Source organism: Haemaphysalis longicornis, unplaced genomic scaffold (assembly GCF_048455015.1).
Source record: "Haemaphysalis longicornis isolate Haplotype H1 unplaced genomic scaffold, Haemaphysalis longicornis Haplotype H1 scaffold_4, whole genome shotgun sequence".
Classification (NCBI taxonomy): Eukaryota; Metazoa; Arthropoda; class Arachnida; order Ixodida; family Ixodidae; genus Haemaphysalis; species Haemaphysalis longicornis.
In genome coordinates this window covers 110,867,796-110,891,887 of record NW_027526361.1, presented here as the reverse complement: position 1 = coordinate 110,891,887, position 24,092 = coordinate 110,867,796, and the positions used below count along the sequence as shown (strand labels likewise).

Genomic DNA, 24,092 nt, shown 5'->3' with positions numbered 1-24,092 from the left:
AACTTGATAGAGAACTTATTTGGGTACCAGACGTCAGCGAGTCCGGTAGCTTTAAAACTGTCGGTGGCCCTTGCATTCGTAAAAGGCCTGCTGAAATCACTTTCAGGAAGACCTCTCCGGCATTACCCGTGGTCCAAGCAGTTTCTAGTATAAATATTTCAAAATTCAAACACGTAAACACAACTTCAGCCTTAAGGCTGCTTTTCTAAGGTGCCACTCACGACACGAAATTTGGTTTCATAATAATAGTGCCAAATTTAATTTAATTGGATATCAAAAAGTCAACTTCAAAAATATTTTCTGACGAAGGTGCAGTAAAGATGCTTTATTTTGTAAATGTGCAAAGATTCTATGCAATATAGTATTCACGGCCTAAGATACAAACGTATAAGTGGGGTACAGACTTCCAGGCTTCAGTGTCTTATTTCTCGCTACTTTAAGATGTGCACTGAACATTGTCAGCGAATGAACAGCGATTTCCATGGTCCATAGAGGTTGAATACGTTGTACTGGTCGCTCCATCCTTCGCCTGGTCCCACTGTCAGCTCTCCACGCAGGTCCTCTTGCAGTTTCTGTAAAATAGATGCATGGAGATGCATTCTTTACCTGCCACCGCTGATTGCGAACGTGATGAAGTGGTAAGTCGGAGTTTGGGGTTACTTATCTAAGTATCAGTACACGTATCCCATGGTTACGCAGGCACGTGTTACAGCATCAATATAAATAGGTTGTCATTGTACTAAATACACAACTGAACTTCGTCGGTGTTAAGAGAATTGCAAGCTCACACCTTTTAAAGCGAACGGGTAGTTGCACAACTAATATTTTCGACTGCACTGTTGTATTTGAAGTGGAAATATCTGTACTTTTATTTAACAAATGTATGTAGCTTTGAATAATATCTAATCTCGAGGAAAAAATAGCACAGGGCACCATTTCTGGAATGTATTTTTACTGGATCGCCCAACCAGCTGACGTGAACAAGTCGAGGCAATTTGTTACAGGAGCAGATATCCCAGTTCGGTTAACGGCTGCTGTCCTGTTGCCAAGCACACAACCTCGAAAGCTCCGGTGAGAGTGAAGATTTCACAAACGATATAAGCAAGCGATCCAAACTAGTTACGGACGCCTACATCTTGGTTCGGACTGAGCTAAGGCGCAGATATGCAAATGTGGATGTGTAGATATCAAAGATATGCGTGTCTTTGTTAAAGGGTGCACCCGATTGCTAACGGCGCCCAACTTTCCATTTGTAATTACGCGATGCGAAAGATTAGATTGATGGAGCTGCCTCTGACTCAAGTTAAGCATCTTGTCTGAGGAATGTTCTCTGAGTGTGTTACAGCTAAACTGTGTTGGGCTCGGTACTGACTCAAGTTGCGTGATTCTGCGGGTTGCGTCGACCCTAGAGACTACGAAGAATGCCCCGCGCTCGCACCAGAACTGTGTAACGTGTTCTGCAGCCGTGAACCCAACGTGGGCGTATTAGAAAAAAAAATTAACTGAAACGGGCCGGGAAGGTGACTATTGCGTTAGCAGAGTTATTATATGTCGTTGTAGATTAGCTCAGAGTAACCTTGTAAACAATACAAAATTCTGGTCTTCTGCCTATAGATGCCGTTCTACGGAGCGACTACGGTTACAGAAAACAGCTGAAACTCTTGTTTTATAAGCGCTACCTCGAAAACGATCATATGAGAAATAATTAAAAGTCCTAGTTATTCATGAATTTTTATTCGGTTAATTGTATGGGCAGTCAGCTATCCGCCAATACAGCTTCGCCGGTTATTCATTACAGGAGTGGATGGGTTATAATTTTTTTTATCCTCTGGCCGCCTCAACTGAAAATTGTGTAGATGCTGCTCCAAGAATGTCACAACTCCAACATTTTTGACGCACAGCGAATTTACAAATCTGCAGTGTCTCCGGTCTCCTTTTTTTATTAGTATACAAAGTCTTGAGGATATTCAAGATTTCGCAGTGGGGTAATTCCCGATAATTAGGTGCAGTTTTACTCTTACTTTCATACATGCTTGCAGGGGTAAAAGCTATTCAGAAGGAGGCCAAAAATAAAACTGTAAAGGGACAAAAAAAATATATAAACTGAACATTGCTAAAGAGGCAGGTAAAATGCGGAAAAGTTTAATGAAATACTAGGTAATTAAGAAACTGTACCTGTTTCTTTTCTTCAAGTGACCACTCGCTCTTGGTAAGAACGTAGCTTAGCTTGGTCAAAGCGGCTTCCGGGGTCATATCAGCACCAGGGATGACGCCGGCTTGAAGGAGTTCCTGTGTAGTTTTCAAAAAACAGATACATAAAAAGAAACCGCTTTGTAAAACAGGCTGCAGTCGCCAGAAATCCCGTCTATGTAGCCCGCAATCTGTAGCATGAAGGCGTATATTTTTGTTAGCAATACGAGTCTCCGGATGCGTGACACATTTTTAAACTCTTCACTGGCAGGAAAGCACCGCAAGCAAAATTATCGTTATTTCGTAGCTTTTAAAGTGGGCAAGAGCAAAAGTGTACAATGTGCAGACAATGCTCGGAGCATGGCGTTTTTTTGCCGATGTAAGAGCATGTGCGGCAATTCAGCCTTACCACCATATGAACAGTTAAGGGCGTGGCGAAATATTGTTATGTTAGCATGCTTAATTGTTTTCTTGTGCTTTACTCAACACTCACTTCTAACTTTAGCTTCGTGTCCACGTACAAGCCCTTCCAGAAGCTGTAATTACAATCTGTTCTCAGCGATTCCTTCGGCCTAATACTTAACGCGGGATTTTCTTAGGGCACACGGTGGTAGCATCAACTCTTAATACCGACGATTTGTTTGCGAATCTCTTCCTACCAGAAATTACGCACATAAAAGCCATTCAATTATGTACCAAAATTTTGTTTCCGAGGGGGTCGGAGCACAAAAAATACAGAGGAGAAAGGGAAAGGCAAAAGAAAAGCAAATAATAGGCAGCAGAAACTATTGTTAAACAAAAAGCAAACTTTTGAACATTCTGGCTTAATATTTCGATTGTATTGGGGTTTTTCTGTGGGGACACTAAAAAATGGCTGATGGTTGTGTCGAAAGCTAGCAGAGCTCCATTTCGCGTTAGTTTAATGCACACCTCTCCGGCAAAATTGCCACGTGTCATTATTGGATGTGCTCCTGTTATCGCCGCTTACCTTCCCTCCCGCAAATCCGGATATCGCGTGGGAATGGGAGAGGGGGGGGGGAAGCTTGTACCCTCTCCTTGCTTTGCCTACGCCACTGCTACCATTGACAGGCAGATTTTCAACGGATCTGCGCTTCGTTAATAATCGAAACGCATCTCCCACATGGGCTTACGTGTGCAGTAAGGGGATGCAATCAGTATTGCAGCCCTGAAAGTTAGGTCAGAATGCTTGGAAATGCGCTTTTATACTATTATCTGGAGTATGTTGTCACTCATCACCAAACCAATTGTTTTGTTTGTGCGTACTTGTAGCAGTCACCCACATGTCCTACGCGTGTGATGCCAATCTTTGAGGTGCTGTTTTTTTGGTCATCTGCGACACCATGAAAGAAAATTTCGTTTGAGCTTTCAGGTATTTTTTGGTTACCATTCTTCATTATCTCGCATTCTTGTTATATGACAAACATACATACTAAGGCAGAACTTATATTTCCAAGACAATTTTTTTTTCCTTTCGGTGTATCCGTACCATTTCCCTCCATACACCTATATGTCTGACGACGAGCGAAATTAGCCACCAACGTACTACCAGGAGTGTTACCTGAAAGCTCTAACTTACTCCTGAAGTACTCGCGACCAAGAAAATTAAGTTCGACTGAAGTTCTCAACGCATGAAATTCTCATACAGGAGTGCCAATACAGTGTCTGCACTATTTTCGGCACAGTTTTTGACAGCGCTGCCTTTATACATAAACCATAACCTTATAATAATCGCGTCTGCTTCGAAAACAGTTCATAGGGAACACTAAAAATCATTCAGTGACTTACGTTTCCAGTCTCGTAACTGGGGTCAACTCCTCCATGAAGACACTGGGAACAGTTAAGAATGAGAACTCCGCGGCCGGTGGCCTTGCGAATAGCGTTCATGATGTCCTTCCGCGCGGTGGGTCCATTTCCAGCGCCGTACGTCTGCAGCACGACGCCTTCAACAGGAGGATCCAGAAAGGCCTCCACCTGCATTTCACGATTTAATGAAGGCTAAGGATTAAATAAAACTTAACAGATAGTGGACAATCGCAACGCTTTATTCCACCAAATCCAGTTCACCCCATTTAATGAAAACAGGGACAGTGAGGAAAAAATATATCAAAATAACAAAACTAAGTTTTGCGTAAATCTTGCAATATGTGAACCCTCACAAAGTAAGGCTCCAGCAATACAGGCAGACAATTTTCTCGGCGGTTTGGATATGGATTGCATTAGGATAGCGAAGCAATGCTTTCACGTAACTATACACTTAAGTAGCCGATCTTCCCGCATGTTCCCTACGACTTGTTAGCGAGCCTTCAGCATTTGCAGTGACCAGTCGGAGAATTCTGCGCCGTGCCCACTCTGATATGATGAACGGATTAAACCAAAGGCTAAAAGCCAGCTGCTCACCACGGCAAGTGTAATGCTGGGGAAAAGGCGCAGGAGTCCCACATCCCTGTTCAGAGTTGTTCGAGCCTGCAGTTCCTTTCCTTTGGGATCAGGACGGATGAGCCGCCAGTTGACTGAAAAAAAAAACAAAAAAAAAACAGTATCTTGGGCGCATTTCAGTGAGAAGTAGTTCGAACAGGTTTACGGATTATTCTCGATTGATTGTGGGGGTTTAACGTGCCGACGCAACGCAGGCGATGAGGCGCGCCGTAGTGGAGGGCTCCGGATTAATTTTTGACCACCTGGAGATCGGATTATTCTTCTCATTCAGTTAGATTCTGTTAACGTGATTTGAACAATCCTAGCGCATGACTATTCTTCGACCGTTGATCAGCCACAGACGGGGCTGTATCGAAAGAATTCAGAGATGCCATCAGACCGCACTTAAATAGGCACTCATAAAACGGCCTGGTGCACTCCCGCCCAGTTGTGATCATAAGCGGCTACTACCGAAGCTTGCGGCTTTATCAATTTAAGCAATATATATGAATGTAGTTATAACAGTATATTGTAGACCTACAAACGATGCGTAAGATCGTCAACACTTGTTTTATTGCGAAGAAAGTGCATCACTAAAGCCTTTTTTAAGTTTCCCGTGGTCAATTTATTCATATTTCTGTAGAGTCCTATCCAGCCCACCCAGTCCTGTCTAGACCCGGGACTATTAAATGGGCAAAAAAAATGGTCTGCAACATCGCAGGGTGCGTACACACATTTTATTGTGGGGGTTTAACGCGCCGACGCAACGCAGGCGATGAGGCGCGCCGTAGTGGAGGGCTCCGGATTAATTTTGACCACCTGGGGATCTTTAACGTGCGCCGAAATCTCGTACACACGGGCTTTTTTGCTTTTCGCCTCCATCAGAAAAGCGGCCGCCGCGGTGCGTACACACATCTGCCGGATTAGCAGAGACCTTAGAAAGGCTCCACGCACCATATATGTACTCCGCTTCTTTCTTTGATTGCTCAAACAAGTACGTTAAATTTAATTTTATTCAATAAAGATTGCTGAGAAATTTGACCTCTGAAATTTTACTATAATATTTTGCAATTTGTGCACAGCTTGTTCACCCTTCATCAAAATATTTCATTTCGAAGTGAGAAAGCGGAACGTTGCTGCCAAAAAAGCAAGTTCCTCGTTCGTCGCAAAAATATTGGCTTCCCCGGGAAGCTTCTGTCAAAGTTAAACTCCAGGTCACAGAACCTATATTATAGGGTAATGATATTCTGAAATATGAATTTAACTAATTCCTACAATTTATGCAGAGTTATTTTTCATTCTCAGTGACGTCCTTTTCTCCTCTGAAATGCTCGTTTTGCGTCAATATATACATATGAAAAATTACCTTTAAGCTGATACTTATGTCTGATCAGTTTTTAGTACACGGGCGTATTTCGTGTGGTATTATCACCCTCATCTCAATTGCATTTACATCAAGAATTCACTCTCACGAATGCCGGAAATCGTGAAATTGTTTTATTACACCTCAGGAATCCAAAATAAATCGTGAGTCATTACAAACTTGCATGAACTAGCGAAGTTAGGGTGGAAGAAGTTTGAGCAAACTTTCTTCACGCAAATCAGGCTGGGACTATTCGATCTTGTTTAATTGCCGGGAATCAGGGAGTGGGATTTATAAGCATTTGTTCGTCGTGCACCTTTATGCGAAGAGTCCTTACGGGTGCCACACGTTTGAAAATTTTCGACGACCTCGGCCAGAAGTTCGGACGATACGCAGCCTTCGCATTGCGAGGAGTGTAGAGAGGTGCAATTTAAAATCAACGAGAATGGCAACTCGAGTTAAAACATACGCAGAGCGAAAGTAATGTAACTAAGTAGGCAAACGTAACCCACAACCGTACGCACACACGCCCACGCACCTGTTCATTGAATTCCTAGGCAGAGTAACTGACCACCTATGTTTTTTTAACGGACACGAGAAATCTACGAAACCAGCTGCGCCATGAAATTGTCTGAGCACGCTTCCAGCAAATCATAACTTACTCTCGACGTTGATGCCAAATGTCACGAGAGGAGCCATGTTGATCGACGCAAAGGCATCGAGATGAGCGGCGCTGAACTTCGTCACGCGATTTCCTCGAAACAGCTGGTGGTGAAACATAAGCGTCACCTGCGGAGAGAAAAGGCGCAGCAAGGGGCGTTGTCCGTTGAAATTCCCGGTATCTCACGAAGTGCTTCGCAAAAGAAGATTTGTGCGAAGGTCATGGGCAAAGGAAGCAGTTAGGCGGTGACGTTAAAATGAGTACCTCCTGAAGTATCGATGCGCACACATTTATTGAATAGTGTCCTTCCCTTGGCATCCATTTAACATCGCTCTCAAATCAGAACTTTGAAAGTGATACTGAAAGAGTGATGGTACTTTCACCTGAGTTAAGAACGACATACTTAAGCTTTACAAATGCCTTCTTCAAACAGATCAAAAGTACTTGCAGGTCAAGTGATTGGTGAAAAAACTATCATTCGCAATGCGCTGCTGTTATGTGGTACACCGAAAATATGTACTTTCGAGTACTCGACAGTTTAATATTGTACATTGTGGTTCAGAACACCCCGAACACAGTAGAGCTCAAATATCTAGGTGTTACGCACTTATGGACAGTATTTCTGGTTGTGAGCGAAAGCCCATTCAGAGAAAGAACACTTTCGGGTAATGACAAATAAAGCAGCTGCTGAAGCTAAAGTAAGCAAATAAAGTCGTTTTTCACGAGCCAATAGCTCGCAGTTCAAACTATTATACTGGCGGAACGTTCAAGTCGACTGTTGAATTTTTCAACTTTTAGGTACCATTCCCTTATCTGCGTACCGCAACCGCTTTTTAGAGGAAACGGCTGATAAACAGACCTTTTTCCGGTCTATGCAGTTCCCATTTATTTAGTATAGTGAATACACATGCCTGCATATATTTTTCATACCCGCGAAAATGTGCATTTAAGTTAACGTTCATTACAAACGCGTGTGTTATTTTTGGTCGAACTCGTTTTGTAACATTTTGCTTACGGCGAAGCCTGACGAAATTACACAGTACTCACCTCTGGTACGACGTAGTTTCCTGCTATAATGAGCGCATTTAGGAAGTTCTCACGCCCATCGCTTCTGGGCTCAAAAACTGGAATCTGCACAAAACAAAATAGTATAGTTAGTAAACAGTCTTCGCAGAGCGCTTGTTTGAGCTTCTGCAGGCAGGGGTCGACCCTGTGAGACTTTGAGGGCAACGAGAACTGTGAGAGGGAAATGCGAGACTAGTGTTGCCAACCTATGGCATCGATTTATCCGTAAAGGTAGGCAATGAGTTCCCCGATCCCTAGAAAAATCCCCAACTATAGTTATGCGGCTATGGCCGCCGCTGCAAACTATCGAAAACAGCGCCTACACATTGTTACGAGTTTCTGTGTTATGTACAACTTTCTTACAATTTCTCTGCCTGCTTCAAAAATGACTATTCACTTCTTTCATTAGGAGGTGCCTTGAACATGCACGCTAGAAGGTTCGGGTAAAGAATTCCTAATGTGTACTGGCTTTTTTACTATTCAGGTATGGTGTTTGAACACAAACCCGAGGAGAATTTCATGCGTCGAGCAGGGTTTTTTTTTTAGTCCTTACACATCGGCGTACATTCTCGTCTTCAAATGTCTGGGCCCGCGCCGCCAGCCGCAGCCGGGGGATCCCGGACAAAGGATCCAATCCACCGGGCGGGTGCCCTAACAGCAGCACCTGTTGATCTCATTAAATATTTTATTCGTGCATTCAGTGTGAAGCGCCATGAAATTTTTTTTTCCTCCATGTCTTCAAGCCACAACTTTCCAACGCATAAGTGGTTTCAAAATTTCTAGGGGGAGCAAAAGTCTTAACGCCTAAGCGAGAACAAAAATACCTAGATGGGGCAGTAAGTTCCTATGGTTGCCATTTTTGCTTGCGACCAACGAAAGAGGAAAATATGTAGTGCCAGTTTTTAAGACGATACCGTTGTCCCTTCTCTTCCTTTTCCGCCTCCTGCCCGCGCCGACCAGACGCTCTAGGCAGCAAGTGGCCGAAACTTTACACCTCTGAAAAGAAGTCTTAGGATAGGAAAGGTGACCGCTCGTTTCATTATCCGCTGTTTCGTACCAACTAATGCTTTATTATATTGGAGGCCTGGTGTCTTTCGAATATAGTGTTCTTCACCGTGGAGCATTACTGAAGTTCTAAAGGGACAGACCTCCGATTTATTTGCAGTTTATGTCCTCTAGATAATACATTGCCAGCGTTTTTTGTGCTGGGATAACCAAATCTCTAAACAAATTGAAGGGAATAATTTTAGTTTGGCACTAAACTTCCTGAAGTCTTAAGGGTGGTGTCATGTGTCTAAACGCGACACTACCGTGCGTATGCAATTAGCTCCGTCAGTTTCAATGAGTGGTTCAAAAACAGCATAAATGAAGTGGAACGACAGCATTTTCTTTGTTTTAGCTGGGCACAAGTTTTTAAGTATATGCTGTTATTTGATACACACTTAAAACTATGCTGCTGCGCGGCTCACTGTGATGGTTCGCCACATTCCTTTTCTGAGCATACGTAACGCTGGTAGATTGGAAATTCAGCTTTCAAACGCTCCAGAGCCCATGAAGGAAACCGTTTCGTTTCAAGGTGTTTTAAGTGATGCCCTTTTATTTGCGATAGAGAGCATATAGTCCGCAAGAAAAACGGTCGTCTGTCCCATTTTTATAAAGGTTTGTCGTCGGTCTTCGATATTCTTGAACACGTGTCTCGTCACTAACAAGGGTCAACGCAGACTTCCACTGCTCGTGCGACATAGTGGGAAACGGTTAAAGGTTTGTGAGCAGGAGGAGTCGTATGTCGTTAGCGGGCTGCCGCGATGTATGCGTATAGATGTCGAGAAGGGCTGAGGAAGGTGTGTGTGAGGGTGTTGTGATTGCAGAATCTTTCAGTTTGAAGGTGTCTCCAGGTGTCCCCATGACTGCATAAAGACGGTGACGAGGCGGGAAATATTTGGGAGTGTGCAAAGCAGAAGTTGAGTGTACGCGTGCCCTTATCACAGCAAACTAAGGCCCTTGGCGTAATATTTGTTTCCTTTTGAATAAGCCACTGCTGCACTGTATGTAGGCTCAATTGGGATTGCGGATGTGTGTAAAGAGGTGCAGATGGACATGGCCAGGAAGCATAGAGAAGCTATCGTGCTAGATAGCGTGGGCGACTTCGTTCCTTCCTTGTCGTGATTGACCAGATACCCAGAAAACTGAGAAGTGACGGTGGTAGGCCTCGCAACGTTGATATGGCCAGTAGGGGAGCTAGACCAGGTTGGTGTGGACGGGAATTTGTTTCTGCCTCCAACAAGAAAACTGTTAGCGAGGCCGGTATCGAACCCACAGCCTTCGAATCAGTAGCGGAACGCGTAGGCGTTTAACAACGGAGGGTCTTTAAGTAGGAATTTACTACCCAGTTTCTCCTTACCTGCGAGCCGGTGACAACAACGGATTTCCCCAAGTCCTCAAGGAGAAAGGAGAGCGCAGAGGAAGTGTAGGCCATGGTGTCAGTGCCGTGGAGGATGACGAATCCATGATACTTATCATAGCGCTCCTGCGGAGAGTAAAGTTAGATGCAATGTTAAAAATTCAGCAGGAGCGTTTGGGCCTTGTTTTTATGCTATGAATTGAAATTAGCGTCTGACACTGCGTATAGGAGCTGCAGAACGGTGGCAATAGGTGCTAGCGTAGCGTTGGCGTTGTAAATGAGCGTGGCAGCACGCTTTTGATTTGGGATGTTGCAATTACCTCAAGTCGGTGACATGCCGTTTCCGCAACTGGCATTGAAAGTGGTCAGGGATATACATGCGTCCTTTGGCCTTACAGAATGATTGATACCGTAAAGCAGTAGTTTAATTACCTCGACATACTCAACGAGCGTCCATAGTGACAGGCAAGAACTCCAGCAGATACAGTAAGTGATTCGTAGCTGCTACGAAGCTTTATCGAACTGTAGTTATAATTTGTTGAAAGCTCAAATGTTCGCAGTGTTCCATTTGAAGACATTTCCTGTCAAAAGGTGCAACCCACGGCATGTGGCAATGAGACTCGCTTCTCTGGCACCACGCGATATACAGCAAGTTTAAGTTCATTCTACTGGGAGCGCTACCTAAGGTTTGGGCTTGGATTTAGACAAGGTGGGGATATTTTTGTGAGTTGAGGTTCCAGCGAGTTCATATACATGACCGACAACTTTGCAAAAGCGACAAAAAAGGCTAGAAGGAAGTGTAGCCCTTGTCCCATCTTTTTCATGACCCACATACATTTTCCGCGTTATGCAGCCTACTCCGTGGGTTATTTAGAGTGCCCATAAATATCAAGAAAGTAGCGAAAAAGTTTTTTTTCAGTAATGCCTACAACAACACGTGCAGTGACGGTGGGCTTCGAAAGTACTTGCTCTATAGTTTATTACTGGAACAAAGACAATTTCGCGCGGTGCGTCAATTCGCGCAACATCTCGTACTAAGGACGTGACTAAAGCCGAATAGCTACCTGCTTATGATTTGGCCACATTTTCAAGCCAAATAGCTACCTGCTTCTGATTTGGCCACATTTTCTGCGTGTAAGGAGTTAAAGACTTGATTTTTCTGGTGCCTCGCCGATGTACGTAGCGGTAGCTTAGCAAGTGGTTGACTATCGGCAGCGGCTGAACTACGGTAATCACGAAACTGATACTGAGAGCTCGGCTACTCCAATGCAAGCTATTATAATAGCTATGCCAGTGAGTATCGTAAGCCGCCGCTGAGCGCATCCCTTGGCACCTCTATCTGTTACCGATTTGGCCATGTGCAAAGTGAAGGTAGAGCTTAGTTTAAATACATTTGAAATTTTAGAAAGTATTAAAGTTCTCACCTTAATATCGCGCGCGATTTGAATCCAGTCGTCCATGGTAGCATTGGATGAGTCGAGCAGGGGGTCGTATTCAGAGATTGAGTACACAACTCGGCGTGGATCGCCTGTCAGCCTGTAAGAACAACCGTATCTAAGCATATATGTTCGTCACGGGGCTGTTCCTACTGCAGCCATTATTATGAGTGCATCTGGAGGGATTATTTCTCAACTGCATCTGGATTACCACATAACATGAAGACGACCTTCACAAGTCTACGACCTCTATTCTTTTCTACGCCCGTACTACAAAGCAACCGGGTGTTGTAATCAGCAAGTGCAAGCTACATTGGTGCCAGTAGAAAGTTTTAGCTGGCCGCGTCGGGCGGTGCACTCCGCTCCGATAGACAGGAATGGCGCCAATGCGCATGCACGACGCGCTTGGCAGAGATATCACCAGAGAGAGGCTCCGGTGGTGGTCTGCTTCATTCGCTGCGCTTGGTTAAAGGACCATTCCATCAGCTAACGCTCCCGAGCGCATTTTCGAGTTGGCAGCCCCCAGCAAAGAGTCTGTTACTGCGAACTCATTTTCTTCAGTTGAAACATCAGTGACGAAACCGCGAAAACGCTTCCGAATAGGCGAAGATGTCACATACATCAAGGAGGTTGAAAATGGAAGCCAGAAACGCCGACCGAAGTGCGAGTCTACCTGCATGCGGCTCCCAGAAAGCCAGCCTTGTCTTGGCTATTCGAAAGTTACTATGACCATTACATTTTGGCAGTGACTTTTTTCGAAAAAGGGTGATATAAGCCATCGAGCACGGTTTTTGCTTTATAGAGTGGCGAAAATATTAATTCCTATTTTTACTTTTGGGTGAGGTTTTGGTTTACACAAGGCACACGGCTCGACCAGTGACGCGGATGACTCCACGTCGAGGAAGATACGATTATCGCTTAGCTAGAGTTGCTTCTAAATAGCTGGCCGTGGATCGGGCAGTCAAAAACGGTCGGCTAGAACTCTAGAATTCGTCCACGTGAAAAATAATTAGCATAAGCCTTGCGGGTGCTCGTACGTAAACGCAGATTAATATTCGGTAATATATAGTAGCCAAGGAACGTATACAAGAGTTCGGAACATGTTGAAAAAGATCCCCCTCCCCCAAAAAACGTTCCGACCGAGATACAAAATATTTACTCACCCCAGTAAACGTACGCCTTGTGTATCATTTTTCTGTCGTCATAAAGATAGTGTATTGTGATTGGTCCAACTTGCCACAGCCTTCAGCTTACATTGTGGCATCCGTACATGAACCCAGTGAAGGCGCAGAGGAGAGTGTAATAAAGTCGCCGGGTGAACGCAACTGGAAGCTGCAGATTCAAACGACCGACCGTTGTGCTATAGTTACCGGCTCTGGTGGCCCTACTACGAGAATTGTTTCCGAACCAGGCTCCAGTTGCAGCTTGTTTTTATGACACTAAAATTGGTGGACTCAAGCGCAAATATAGAAACCCTTGAACGTAGTTTTTGACAGTTGGAGGCCGCGCTATTCTGTTTGCAGTTGTGATGTCCTTTCATTTATATTTTCCCTAATTCGATTACACTGACGTACGGCGATTTTATTTTTATTGTTTACGAATTTGTCGAGGTGTTTTATATGGGTGGTGCAATATGAATGACGCTACGAACACCCGGCGTGAAAATTAGCCGGAGCACGTGGTGCTAGAAAAACGCATCGCCACGTCATCTGATGCTTTTCTGGTTTCGACATTCGCAGTAGGCATGTGCGTCCTTTCTTTGCAACCGTGCCTATACACTAACTTGAAGCCCGAAAGACTGACTCCATTTAGGGGTTGACGCTATTGCTGAATGTTTTTGCCCCCATGCAACAAGTGCATCCGAAACCTGACGAAGGTAAAGCTTGCACTCCGTGCTTTTCAAATATTGGACGGAGTACAATGCCACTACACTTCTGCGCTTTTAACTTTCAACGGGCTTATCTGTGCTGCACCTATCAGTGTTATGCTATGAATACCCCAACGGAACGGCTGCGATTTTCATACCGACTAAACGCGACAAAGTCGCTCACGATGACCGCGGTCAAGCCTGAGCACGTAGTCCCGGAAACTCAACAATGCGTTTCTGTTCTCGAAACAGAGCAGGTAAGGCAGATCAAAGGCCAACTAAAATAAAAAAATATTGCGAATAAGGGCTACCGAAAGAAAAATCGCATGACAAAGTGAATAAGGAGAGTGAACCATACCACCAAACACTGCATGTAATCAGCCTGCCCCCTGAAATCGAGCTAATGCGGCCTGTATAAAGCTGCCTGTCGCGTGAGCCTAAAATGGAAAAATTGCCACTTTTATGTAGCTCTTCTACACTTTTCCGCACCCCATCTTTAATTAACCCAGTTGAGTTGTGGAAAGAGGTGCTGGGCAGCTCGGACTTGCCGACTCCGAAGAGCCTCGCGGAACGAGCTGCCGCAGGCTGCCGGTGACCATGGTAGGTCGAACGGTATAGCCAAAAATAGCCAGACAGCCAATCAGCAATTTTTCCCTCCACAAACAAGATCGATCAACCGAATTTCGCAGTTTATAGCCGAACCTGGCCACTCTGTATAATGCGGCTACTGGTGACCGAACGTACTATAGTGATATATTGTAATACGAACAACGGAACGCGTGGCTTTTAGTACACGCCGCGCTTCCCGGCCACGGGTCGCGTATGCGCAGTGCGAACAAGTTACGAGAGTTCGTGACCAACCTTGATGTGGAAAGACGTCGTATTTCCATCGTCCGTTGGCTGCTGAGCACGAAATAAATCAAGGAATACAGATGCGTGCGCCGTATTCACCCATCGCAGCAACAAAGATAACGCATGCATGAGCGGGCGTGGAACGCGGTGGGAAGACAGACCAAAACGCTCACAGCCGAACGACGGTGTTTCCGTATCAACGTTGAACACAAACTCGTAACTTTTTCACACTGCGCATACGCGGCCCGTCGCCAGGATGGTGGCATTCACTTAAAACCACCCGCTTCATTGTACGTATTTCAATTTATCACGATAGTAGCTAACCAGACTTAAAATATTGCTCTCTCTCTCTCTAGCGTGTGCTCCCGTCTTGGGCTGTGCCACACTTGACAGTGCCACCGTGCGAAAACGAACAATTTACAGGGTCTGTTCAGCATAGGCGGCACTCCTACTTGTTGCTGCTGTATTAGCGTCCGCCGGTCCAGCTGTGTTTCAAGCTCGGGCGGTGGCGTAAGGCGGGACACTCATTTCTGCTTCGCTACACCACAGATGAGTGGGCGAATTAGGCATCCCTGCTTTTCCAGTAGGAAAGTGAGGGTCGTAAAGGGCAATATTACACAGGAACAATGGCACGCAACAGCGGAACCAATTCATTTGAAACCAATGACTGCGCCCAGGCCCGCGGCAACAAGTTTTCCTTCACGCCTATCTCATCTCTCACGCCTATCTCACATTCACGCCTATCAGTTATTTCGGAGCGCCCAGTCCCGCGGCAACAAGTTTTCCTTCACGCCTATCTCATCTCTCACGCCTATCTCACATTCACGCCTATCAGTTATTTCGGAGATATTTCCCGGCTGTATGATAGTATGATATTCGAAGGAACGACAGGTCACAATCATGTTAAAGAACTACGCGCGCATTTAAGCGTACTCGTGATTGAACATATCTGTGGCAAGATTGCGAACAAGCTACTCACGGGAGGACAAGAGGAGGGTTCTTGCAGTCAGGGAAATGCTCTTTCACGTATTCGGCGTCGTGAAGCTGCGGAAACTCGCGCAGACGTTTGTCCAAGATCCCTGGTGCGGGCTTCAGAACTACAGCAGGTGAACAAAAAACATTTCTGCGCACTGTAGAAATACTATTGCAGTCCAAAAGAGTGGAGGAAAGAAAATCATGCGTTTGAAGAGATCGTTATGTTGATCGGACGGAAAGCAATGCAGATGTTTTTTGTCCACCACATTTACGTTGCAAAGGCAGTAGAAGTTCCTGTGCGCTTTGTTTTTCCAACGGGCTTGATGAATATTGCTCTCCAATGGTTTAGTGGCTTGTCGAGTCTAGGTAAGTGATGTGTGATGCGTTCCCATATGTTCAGCAGCTACAAAAAAGGAATCACTTCTTACAAATTTTCTCGGCAGCTGTGAGGCCGTTGTCTTACTTGCCAGGGGGAACTGAAGAAACACGCGAGTTTAATTGCAGACGGGAACAAAAATAAGGAAGCTTGCGCTAACGTGTAAGACTTGAAGTTATCCAAACTTGTTTATTTTATTTATTATTTACAAAAACCTTACAAGTCCCCATTGGAGCAAAGCGTAAGGGGAGGCAAAAGACAGTAAAAGCAATACAAGAGCAAGTAAGCATAATATGTACCAGGTGAGGCTAACACTGCATTTCGAACAACCGGCACAAAAACACAAGGACACAATTTACTGCCAAGGCGTAACTATAGATTATAAGGCGCAGTGCATACACAATACAACTTAAAAAATACTCCACAAAAACACGTCAGACAACAAGAAGTGGGTGAGCAATTTAAGAAAGCAAATCTAAGAAATGACTTGTTACACGCGGACGGAAGGAGGCATGGTTTGATATGGAAACGATGTTATCGGTCAAATCGTTCCACAGACAGATTGCACGTGGGAGGGCAGAACTATTAAAAGTTAATGTATGACCGAAAATGCGCAAGTAACTGAGATTGTTATGCAAACGTTTTGACATGCTCAATGGTCTTTCAAGAGGAAGGGGCGACAACCTATTACCATTACTTCTATTACTCTATTACTCTTCATTACTATTTCTATTACTCTATTACTTCAGTACTTCTATTCCTCCTATTACTTCTGAAACAAGCACAGAAGTGCAATGGAAAGTCGTGTATCAAGAAAGGGAATGTCATTATGTTTAATCTGGGTGACGCTATGAGAATTATTGTAATCGGAAGAAATAAAGCGTGCTGCTCTATTCTGCACGGCTTCAAGCATATTGTTAAGGTATTTTTGGTCAGGTGACCATACAGGGATAGAAAATTCCAGTTGAGGATGGACAAAAGTAACGTAGGCCAACCTTCGTACGCTGTTAGGGGCATTTTTAAGTTTCTCCGCAAATACCCCGACAATCGCGAGGCCTTGGCGCAAATGGTGGTGAGACGAGAGAGCTGTTTAAAGAGCATATGAACTTAGAATTTGCATGCCTGCGGCTGAAAGAGATAACTTTACATTTAGATTCGTTAAGATGCATTTGCCAGGTCTTCCCAACAGTCTCTTCACAACCTTCCCGACCGTCATGACGGCTTAGGTCCACGATTACAGCAGATTTGTTTCTTCGCTGCAGCCGTAATTACCCTTACTCCAACATTGTTGCTACAAGTGTAAGCTCTTTTTTTTTAAGTGATAATCATTGGACATCACCTTGGAGGGGCATGTGCCATTGCCTGTCTTTCTCCTTCTGACCAAGTGTTGCCAAGGTAATGGCGAACGCTGCACTTTTTTTTTTTTACCAATCTTGATCAACCTCGCAACTGCATGTGTATGCTTGGCTTGCAAAAGTGCGCCGATGACGCTGGGCGGTCGTCACGAGGCGCGCGCGCACACACACACACACACACACACACACACACACACACACACACACACACACACACACGAGTTCTAGGCATTTGGTTGATTTTGTCAACTTCCGGGCGGTCGCCGTGGGGCCCGTGCTCACGTACAGCGCTCAGCGATTGAAACGCGATACTCGGAGCGCGTGGCTGCCGTTGCCTGTTGCGCCACAGGTGAGCGCTTGTGAAAGCGAGCTGGCGCATTGTGGTATACGATGAGGGTGAGAGCGTTCGTAACGCATGCTTAGTGCATCCGGGAGACAGCCCTCAGTGTGTGGTTCTTGGCGGCGCCATACGCGTGCTACATGCCATGGCTTCAAAACGCTGCGCCTGCGTGCCGTGCGCGCCACGATAACACATCGCGATAAATGGGCATTCAAATTCTTCATAACGCGCGCGGTGCCAGTTCACCCAGCTTCGCGCGGCACGGCACGCAGACGCAGCGTTTTGAAGCCATGGCATGTAGCACCCCTATGACGCCGCGAAGAACCACACACTGAAGGGCTGTCTGCCGGATGCAGTCAGCATGCGTCACGAACGCTCTCACCTTCACCGTATACCACAATGCGTCAGCTCGCTTTCACAAGCGCTCACCTGTGGCGCAACAAGCATCGGCAGCCACGCGCTCCGAGTATCGCGTTTCAATCGCCGAGCACTGTACGCGCCCGGCAATTTAGTGCTATTTTTAAACGCGAACACAAAAAATTACAATCTGCTAACGAGCTTCGCTCTTAAAAAAAGTACTCCAGCGGTCCATTTGTAGATTTGAAAGCGGGCGCCGAAATTATTAGGTTCAGTTTGATTTAAGTTTTTCTTTGTCAGTTTGACGATGGGGGCGTGTTTTGTTCCGCCTGGAGCCATTCATTACAAGTAAGCTTATCTGCATTTGCCAGAGTACCATGTACTTGCAGGTTGACGCTTACCTCCATCGTCGTCCTTCACCATGCCGATAGTTCCTCCCGTGTAAATGACCAGGACGCAGGCCTCGTCGCTGCTTGCGTACGGCCGCCATGTCTCAGCTTCCTCGGTCAGCGAGCGTAGCACCTTCAGCACGTACGAGTCGTCGATAGGACCAGCCATCTCTGCAGCCCAGTGCGTCCAAACTGCTCGACAACTCTGCCAGTAACTGACGGGGACACCTCAAACCGTGGCGCTAGGCACCGAAAAGCGGCACCACCCCCTAGCGGAAGCTGATATCGAGCCCTCAAGTTTGACCTTCCGCCCGGGCAAGTATTCTGAAGATAACCAAGATACCAAAAACGAACAAATGGGGAAGCGTCTGGTCCTGTTTCTACGACTCCTCTCTCGCATCCGGTGCACATTCCTGTTGTCAGGAAACAAACGAACACAAACAAAGAAGGCCCTTAGCGTCTAACGTATGTCTTATCGTGACGCGCCAAACGCGTGGTTTGACAGGGCTAACAGGAAAGACAGTTAAGACACCGCGCGATGCGCTATTTGCTTGCGCACAACGGCGTTGGGGCGATGGTGTTTTCTTAGTGTGGTGGCCTTTGGCTTTCTCAGAAACGCCATCCAAATTTTCATTGTTTGAACTGGCTTGCTACCGAGTTAAGTGATTACGCCCTTTTCAGAACCATTGGTTTAGATTCTTCAAACTAAAAATGAACCGTTTCGTTACACCTTTGTGCAAGTGCACTGCAGTGAAAAAGCGATATTTTTTGTTTTTGTGGTTAAGTTACCACTACGCTATGTGCGTTTAAGGGAACGGTTCAAACTGAGAAAATGGTCAATAGAAATTGTTTCAGATTTGGTACTCGGCGAACTAAGTGTACATGGCCTAAAATACTAGGTACTTTATTGTAGGTTTCTGTAAATTATCCACTCCTATATCCACTCTTTTTTTAACTATTGTATAACGCCATGCAATTGCTGCCCGTATTCATGGTTTGCGTTTTGTTGCAGTTGTTACGTTGCATTGTATCTTGTTGTACTGCTTTTTTTCTGTTTTTTTGTTGTTGTTGTAGTTTACTCACCATGCGGTATTGCCCCCCCCCCCCCCCCTATGTAATACCATCTTCTAGAGGGCCTTTAGGGGTAACCTGAATAAATAAATAAATAAATAAATAAATAAATAAATAAATAAATAAATAAATAAATATATGTGATGGCTGTACTACACAGTCATTACAAAATCATGATGGCTAGATTTCACAAATTACACCCTGGTGTAAGTTGACGACGGACAGAGCAGTAGTGCACAGGACGGGTTCCGACTCCCAGCTGCTATTTTATTCGGAGCTGTGCACTGCTTCTCTGGCAATCGTCACCTTGCTGTGTTTTACAACAAAACTAGCACTGATCAACTCGCCCAAGTTTCGGCTTTGTTCGGAATGGCATTGTGAAGCACATCATTACACTAGCGCGATTATGTAAGGTATTTTTCGTACGAACGCAATTTTAAATGATGCACAGTGCATTTTCCACTGTTCGAAATGGATAGGTGTTAAAAGTGCGCAAACCATTTTCCAACATTTTTTCGCACTTTAGACTTTTGTAGTACTGGTTGAAAGAAACATTACAAGAGTTCCTTTCGATAGTAGCTCAAGGAAGCGACACTTACATATGGCCGAGTTCATGAGGGCACCTGTCGATCTTCGGTTAACAAAACACAGACGCATATCATTACTATGAGCTTATTTTAGTGAACTTTAACTTACTTTGAGCCCTCTTCAACTCAACTGACTGAGCACTGATGGGAAAAATAATAAAGACACATGGGCTGATGAATGCGGAGCGGCCGAATATTTTGAGGGCACTTCAGCACTTCTTATGATGTAGCAAATTCCGTATAATGCATCTCTTTGCGCGTTTTAGCGTTATGAAGCATGTGTGGCACAGTGCAAACGGTTCTACGTTCTCGGTTGACAAATCATTTTCGAGGAGTTGATAAATGCAGATTCTAGGGGAAGAGAGCGAGTTTCAGCATAAGCCGGGAAACTCTAGCTAGTTTCCCGAAAGGCATCCCGAGACAATTGTTTTTATTATTTTGATCTCAGGCAGGTAGGCATTGTATATCAGTGTATGCCATTTTCCACTGGTTGAAATATTTCTCGCGCCATTTAGGTCTTTCTTGGGGCCAGCGTCCTAAGCCTACCTATACCGTTGTAGGCTAAGGTGCGAGCCAGGGTTCAACGAAGGTGGCCACGCCGCGGCATCTCCGAACTGCAGCCGAGGCGCCGAGGAAGACAACGAGACAATACAAGCGACGTCTAAACCCACCACCTTATACAGTAGCACTGAGAAAACTAGCGAATGTGCGGTGACCTCAACTACAGCGCGCGCTTCAGCTAAACACCACCGCGGCAACACCCAGTTTTCAAGCCGCGCCAATCACTACCACTTCAAGCATTTATTTGAAGTTAAAGTTGAAGTTTATTTTAGTCAAGCACAATGTCTCAGGAGGCGGAAAAACAAGCCGCAGTACTCGCGGCTCGACGGAGCTCCCACCCCCAACGACACAATCAGCAAGGACGAGCCCAGAAAAAAAATGCACAATGCAAAAAGTAAGCCAACAAAAACAAAGTGAAAGAAAAAAGGCAACCACAACAAAATCATTTTTTAAACCAATTATATGAAATCGGCACTTTCATGCCGTATTGCAAGAACATATTACGGACGGTACTGTAAGACGTAGAGCAAATAGCTAAACCGTCAAAATCATATTTGTTTAGAGCGAAAGGCAAGTTGTAGGATAGAGTGTGGAGACCGTAATTTGTGCGAGCCGGTTTTATGTGCACTTCTTCATGTTGTCGTGTTTCGTGGGAAATTAATTTCTCGTGTAAGGTAGCGCTATCAGTTAAGAAACCAACATCGTTTTGTATTTGAATTTTGTAGAGTTGAGAACATACGTAATTTACTTTCATAACGTGGTAGTGAAAAACTAGGGACCGGAAGGTGATAAAGGTGAAACACGAGCAATTGCCCGTAAGGGCTGTTTGTGCAATACTAAAAGTTTATGCATATTTATGGCTGTTGTAGTTCCCGAAAGAAAAATAGTAGTTAAGATGTAACTGAAATAGTGCGTGGTAAATCAAAAGTTTAATTTTCTTTGGCAGAATTCATTGCACTTAAAGCAGCAACCACAGAAATTTCTTCGGCCCCATAACGTGCTTGACTTAGGGAGACCCGGCGTTCCAGTCTTTCAATCGATCAATTCCAAGCGACGAATACTAGAGGCCAGCCTTCATCTCCTTATGTGCGGAGTCCAAAACACCGCTATCTTTCTGTCCAGAAGAGTAGCGACAACCGTAACCAAACCGTCCTAATAGGTATAAATGACGCTAGCCGCGCCGTGCAACTATACGGACTTGGTCCCAACGATGCCGTCAAAGCAGACACCCACGGTGATCTCACAGACTCTACCGAAGCCAAGAAAATCGAACACATCGACCAAGGCAAATGGGTAGTGTATTCATGCAGACGAATTGCAAAAGGATCTAGTGCGGCCAACCTCACATTGGGAGAACCTAGTGTGCTCTTGACGTAAGACTACAGCGTGATTGATTGGTTGTGGGGTTTAACGCGCCCACGCAACGTAGGCGATGAGGCGCGCCGTAGTGGAGGACACCGGGTTAATTTTGACCACCTGGGGATTTTTACCGAGCGCCGAAATTTCGTACACACAGGTGTTTTTGCTTTTCGCCTCCATCAGAAAAGCGGCCGCCGTGGCAGGGTATCAAACCCGCGTCCTCGTGCTCAGCAGCACGACGCCTTAGCCACTGGGCCACCGCAGCGGGATAAGACTACAGCGTCGATTACATCTCCACGTTATGACAGGCACACAGATACTTTATAGCCTGTGTCATTCCCGTCCACAATTGCCCTTATATAACAATGCATGAGCGTCTTTGAAACTTTTTGCTAACTAAACTGCTTGCTCGTTTGTGGTCAAGCCTTACACGAAGGCGGTATTTTGTGGTCTGCGGTTGTCAGACGCGAATAACCACACTGATTAAGGGGCCCCTAATAGAAATGTACTGATGACGCCACACGTACCACCAGATTTTAAAAAGTCTCTCTGCGCTTTGCCAGTAACGGTCCCGCCTAATCTTGACTATTTGCATTTCGTTACTGTCGTAGTTGGTAAGTCCAGGGTTGTGTCAGCCGCAGTTGCTTGTTCAGTTTGCGGGCTTCGACGCACACCAGAGCAGACTGGGCAGTAATAAAATTACAGTAAATAAATTACTTTCTGCTGTAATGAGTAATGTAATGAATTACTTTTGAGTGTCGGTAATTCAGTAATGTAATAAATTACTTGAGGCCAGTAATTTCATAGAAATTAGTCATTGCCTTCCCAATTATTTTTTACTGCGATATAGCTAGCTGTCCGCTTCTTTTACGGCATAAAAAGTTGACCAAGAAAAGCTGAACAAGTATAGTTCCAATGGTCATAGAGAGTCTCTGGGCATTGGAACTCTATGGACGCGGAGGCAACAACGCTTCGATGGGAGCTCTGCCTGCTTCCTCGTGCCTCTTCGTTCCGTTTTCATGCGTTTCAGAGTAATTTCAAAGTAATTTCATTACTTTTGAAAAGTAATAGTAATGTAATGTCATTACTTTCTGCCACCTGTAATTTCTAATATAATTTAATTACATTTTAGAAAATTCTAGGCAAATAATTAGTAATGTAATTTAATTACTTTTTGGAATTAATTTTGCTGTCTCTGCACCAGAGTAGTGCAGTAAAGCAGACGTAGAGAAATTTTAGGGACTGTACGGATAGTCTACTGTACATGATCATCAACATCATCTACAGCTCATTCACGTTCATTGCGGAACATAGGCATCACCCAGGGACCCCAAACAACTGCCGTCAGGGGATTTTTAGATCCGAAGCATCTCATGCTCCGGGCTGTGTCCCTCCATTCCTTGTTGTCCGCCATCCGCACTCTACTGCGCATGCGCGTCTCTTCAGCCCCGTGAGCGTTTGGGCTGACGTCAGCGCAGTCCAGTATAAAAAGAAACAGTTAGGCGGCGCCTGGTTTCGATCCCACGATCACGGCCGCTGGATGAGAGCGCACGCAGTGCGCCTTTCATACAGCGGCCGTGCCACGACTCTCTGGCCGCAACGGGAGGTACGCGGCGCTCTTCCCACTGCGCTACAAACCGAGACGGGAGCATGTGCTATGAACGCGCCTTATGTCCTTCACTCATTCAAACTACCTCAAGAAGCTACTGATGCAACGAAGGCACGCGAAGGCGAACGTCACCGGAAACGACTAAATTAAAACTTTAGAGGAGGATGTTGAATTCGGTAGAGCTGGGGCGGGAAGCGCCACGCGCCTTGCAGCTGAACCAGTGAAGAGGACGAAGAGGGCGGGCAGCGGGGTGGGAGCGTGAGCACGCAATAAACAAAGACGAGAACCAGGAGGTGTTCGATCAGGTAAAGTGGGTGTCGGTGTCTACACTGTCGCTACATTTCTCTGTCTCTATATGGCGGTTCACACTACGTTCCCATTCGTGCTCCGATAAATAAAACAACATAACTGCAACACAACGGAACCTACACGGAACCACCATGATGCTTCGCATCCTCCTCATGGTTCTCCACGGGAAGATGGTGTAATTTTTCTGTTCCATCCCATGCCTTCAAATTTTTGTGTTTAGTCTGTCCATCCTGTCTTTGGAGTCACCCCACTTCTTTCGCCATCCTTTGGTTGCCAGTATTTGGAATTACACGGCGTGCCAAACCTAAAATCTTAACGTCCAGTGCTAATCTGAACTGAAATATCCTATATGCGAGATTTTTCCAGCTCCATAACCCGGTTTTGTTATGCATAAATATTATCTTGGCATTCTACATCCCATGTTAAGACAGAAGGACGGAGGGGGGAGGGGGGGGGGGGTAACTGTTTACAGGCCATAATGGCAGTTTCACAAGGAACGTGCTTTGAATATCACAAGCACAGTGACACAAGGC

At 45.3% G+C, this 24,092-nt stretch overlaps 1 protein-coding gene across 1 annotated transcript; it reads right to left on the bottom strand.

Annotated features, from left to right (window-relative positions):
• Nucleotides 1-305: 305 nt before the first annotated feature.
• On the bottom strand, nt 306-18,331 carry LOC144179263 (L-asparaginase-like). The gene is made up of 10 exons (XM_077707552.1): nt 18,076-18,331; nt 15,251-15,368; nt 11,541-11,652; nt 10,117-10,242; nt 7,698-7,781; nt 6,652-6,778; nt 4,609-4,721; nt 3,997-4,182; nt 2,176-2,289; nt 306-572 (listed from the first exon to the last, which is right to left on the bottom strand). The coding sequence occupies exons 1-10, from the start codon at nt 18,230-18,232 to the stop codon at nt 459-461; spliced, it is 1,251 nt and encodes a 416-aa protein (XP_077563678.1). The 5' UTR covers nt 18,233-18,331; the 3' UTR covers nt 306-458.
• Between the last annotated feature and the right edge of the window lie 5,761 nt (nt 18,332-24,092).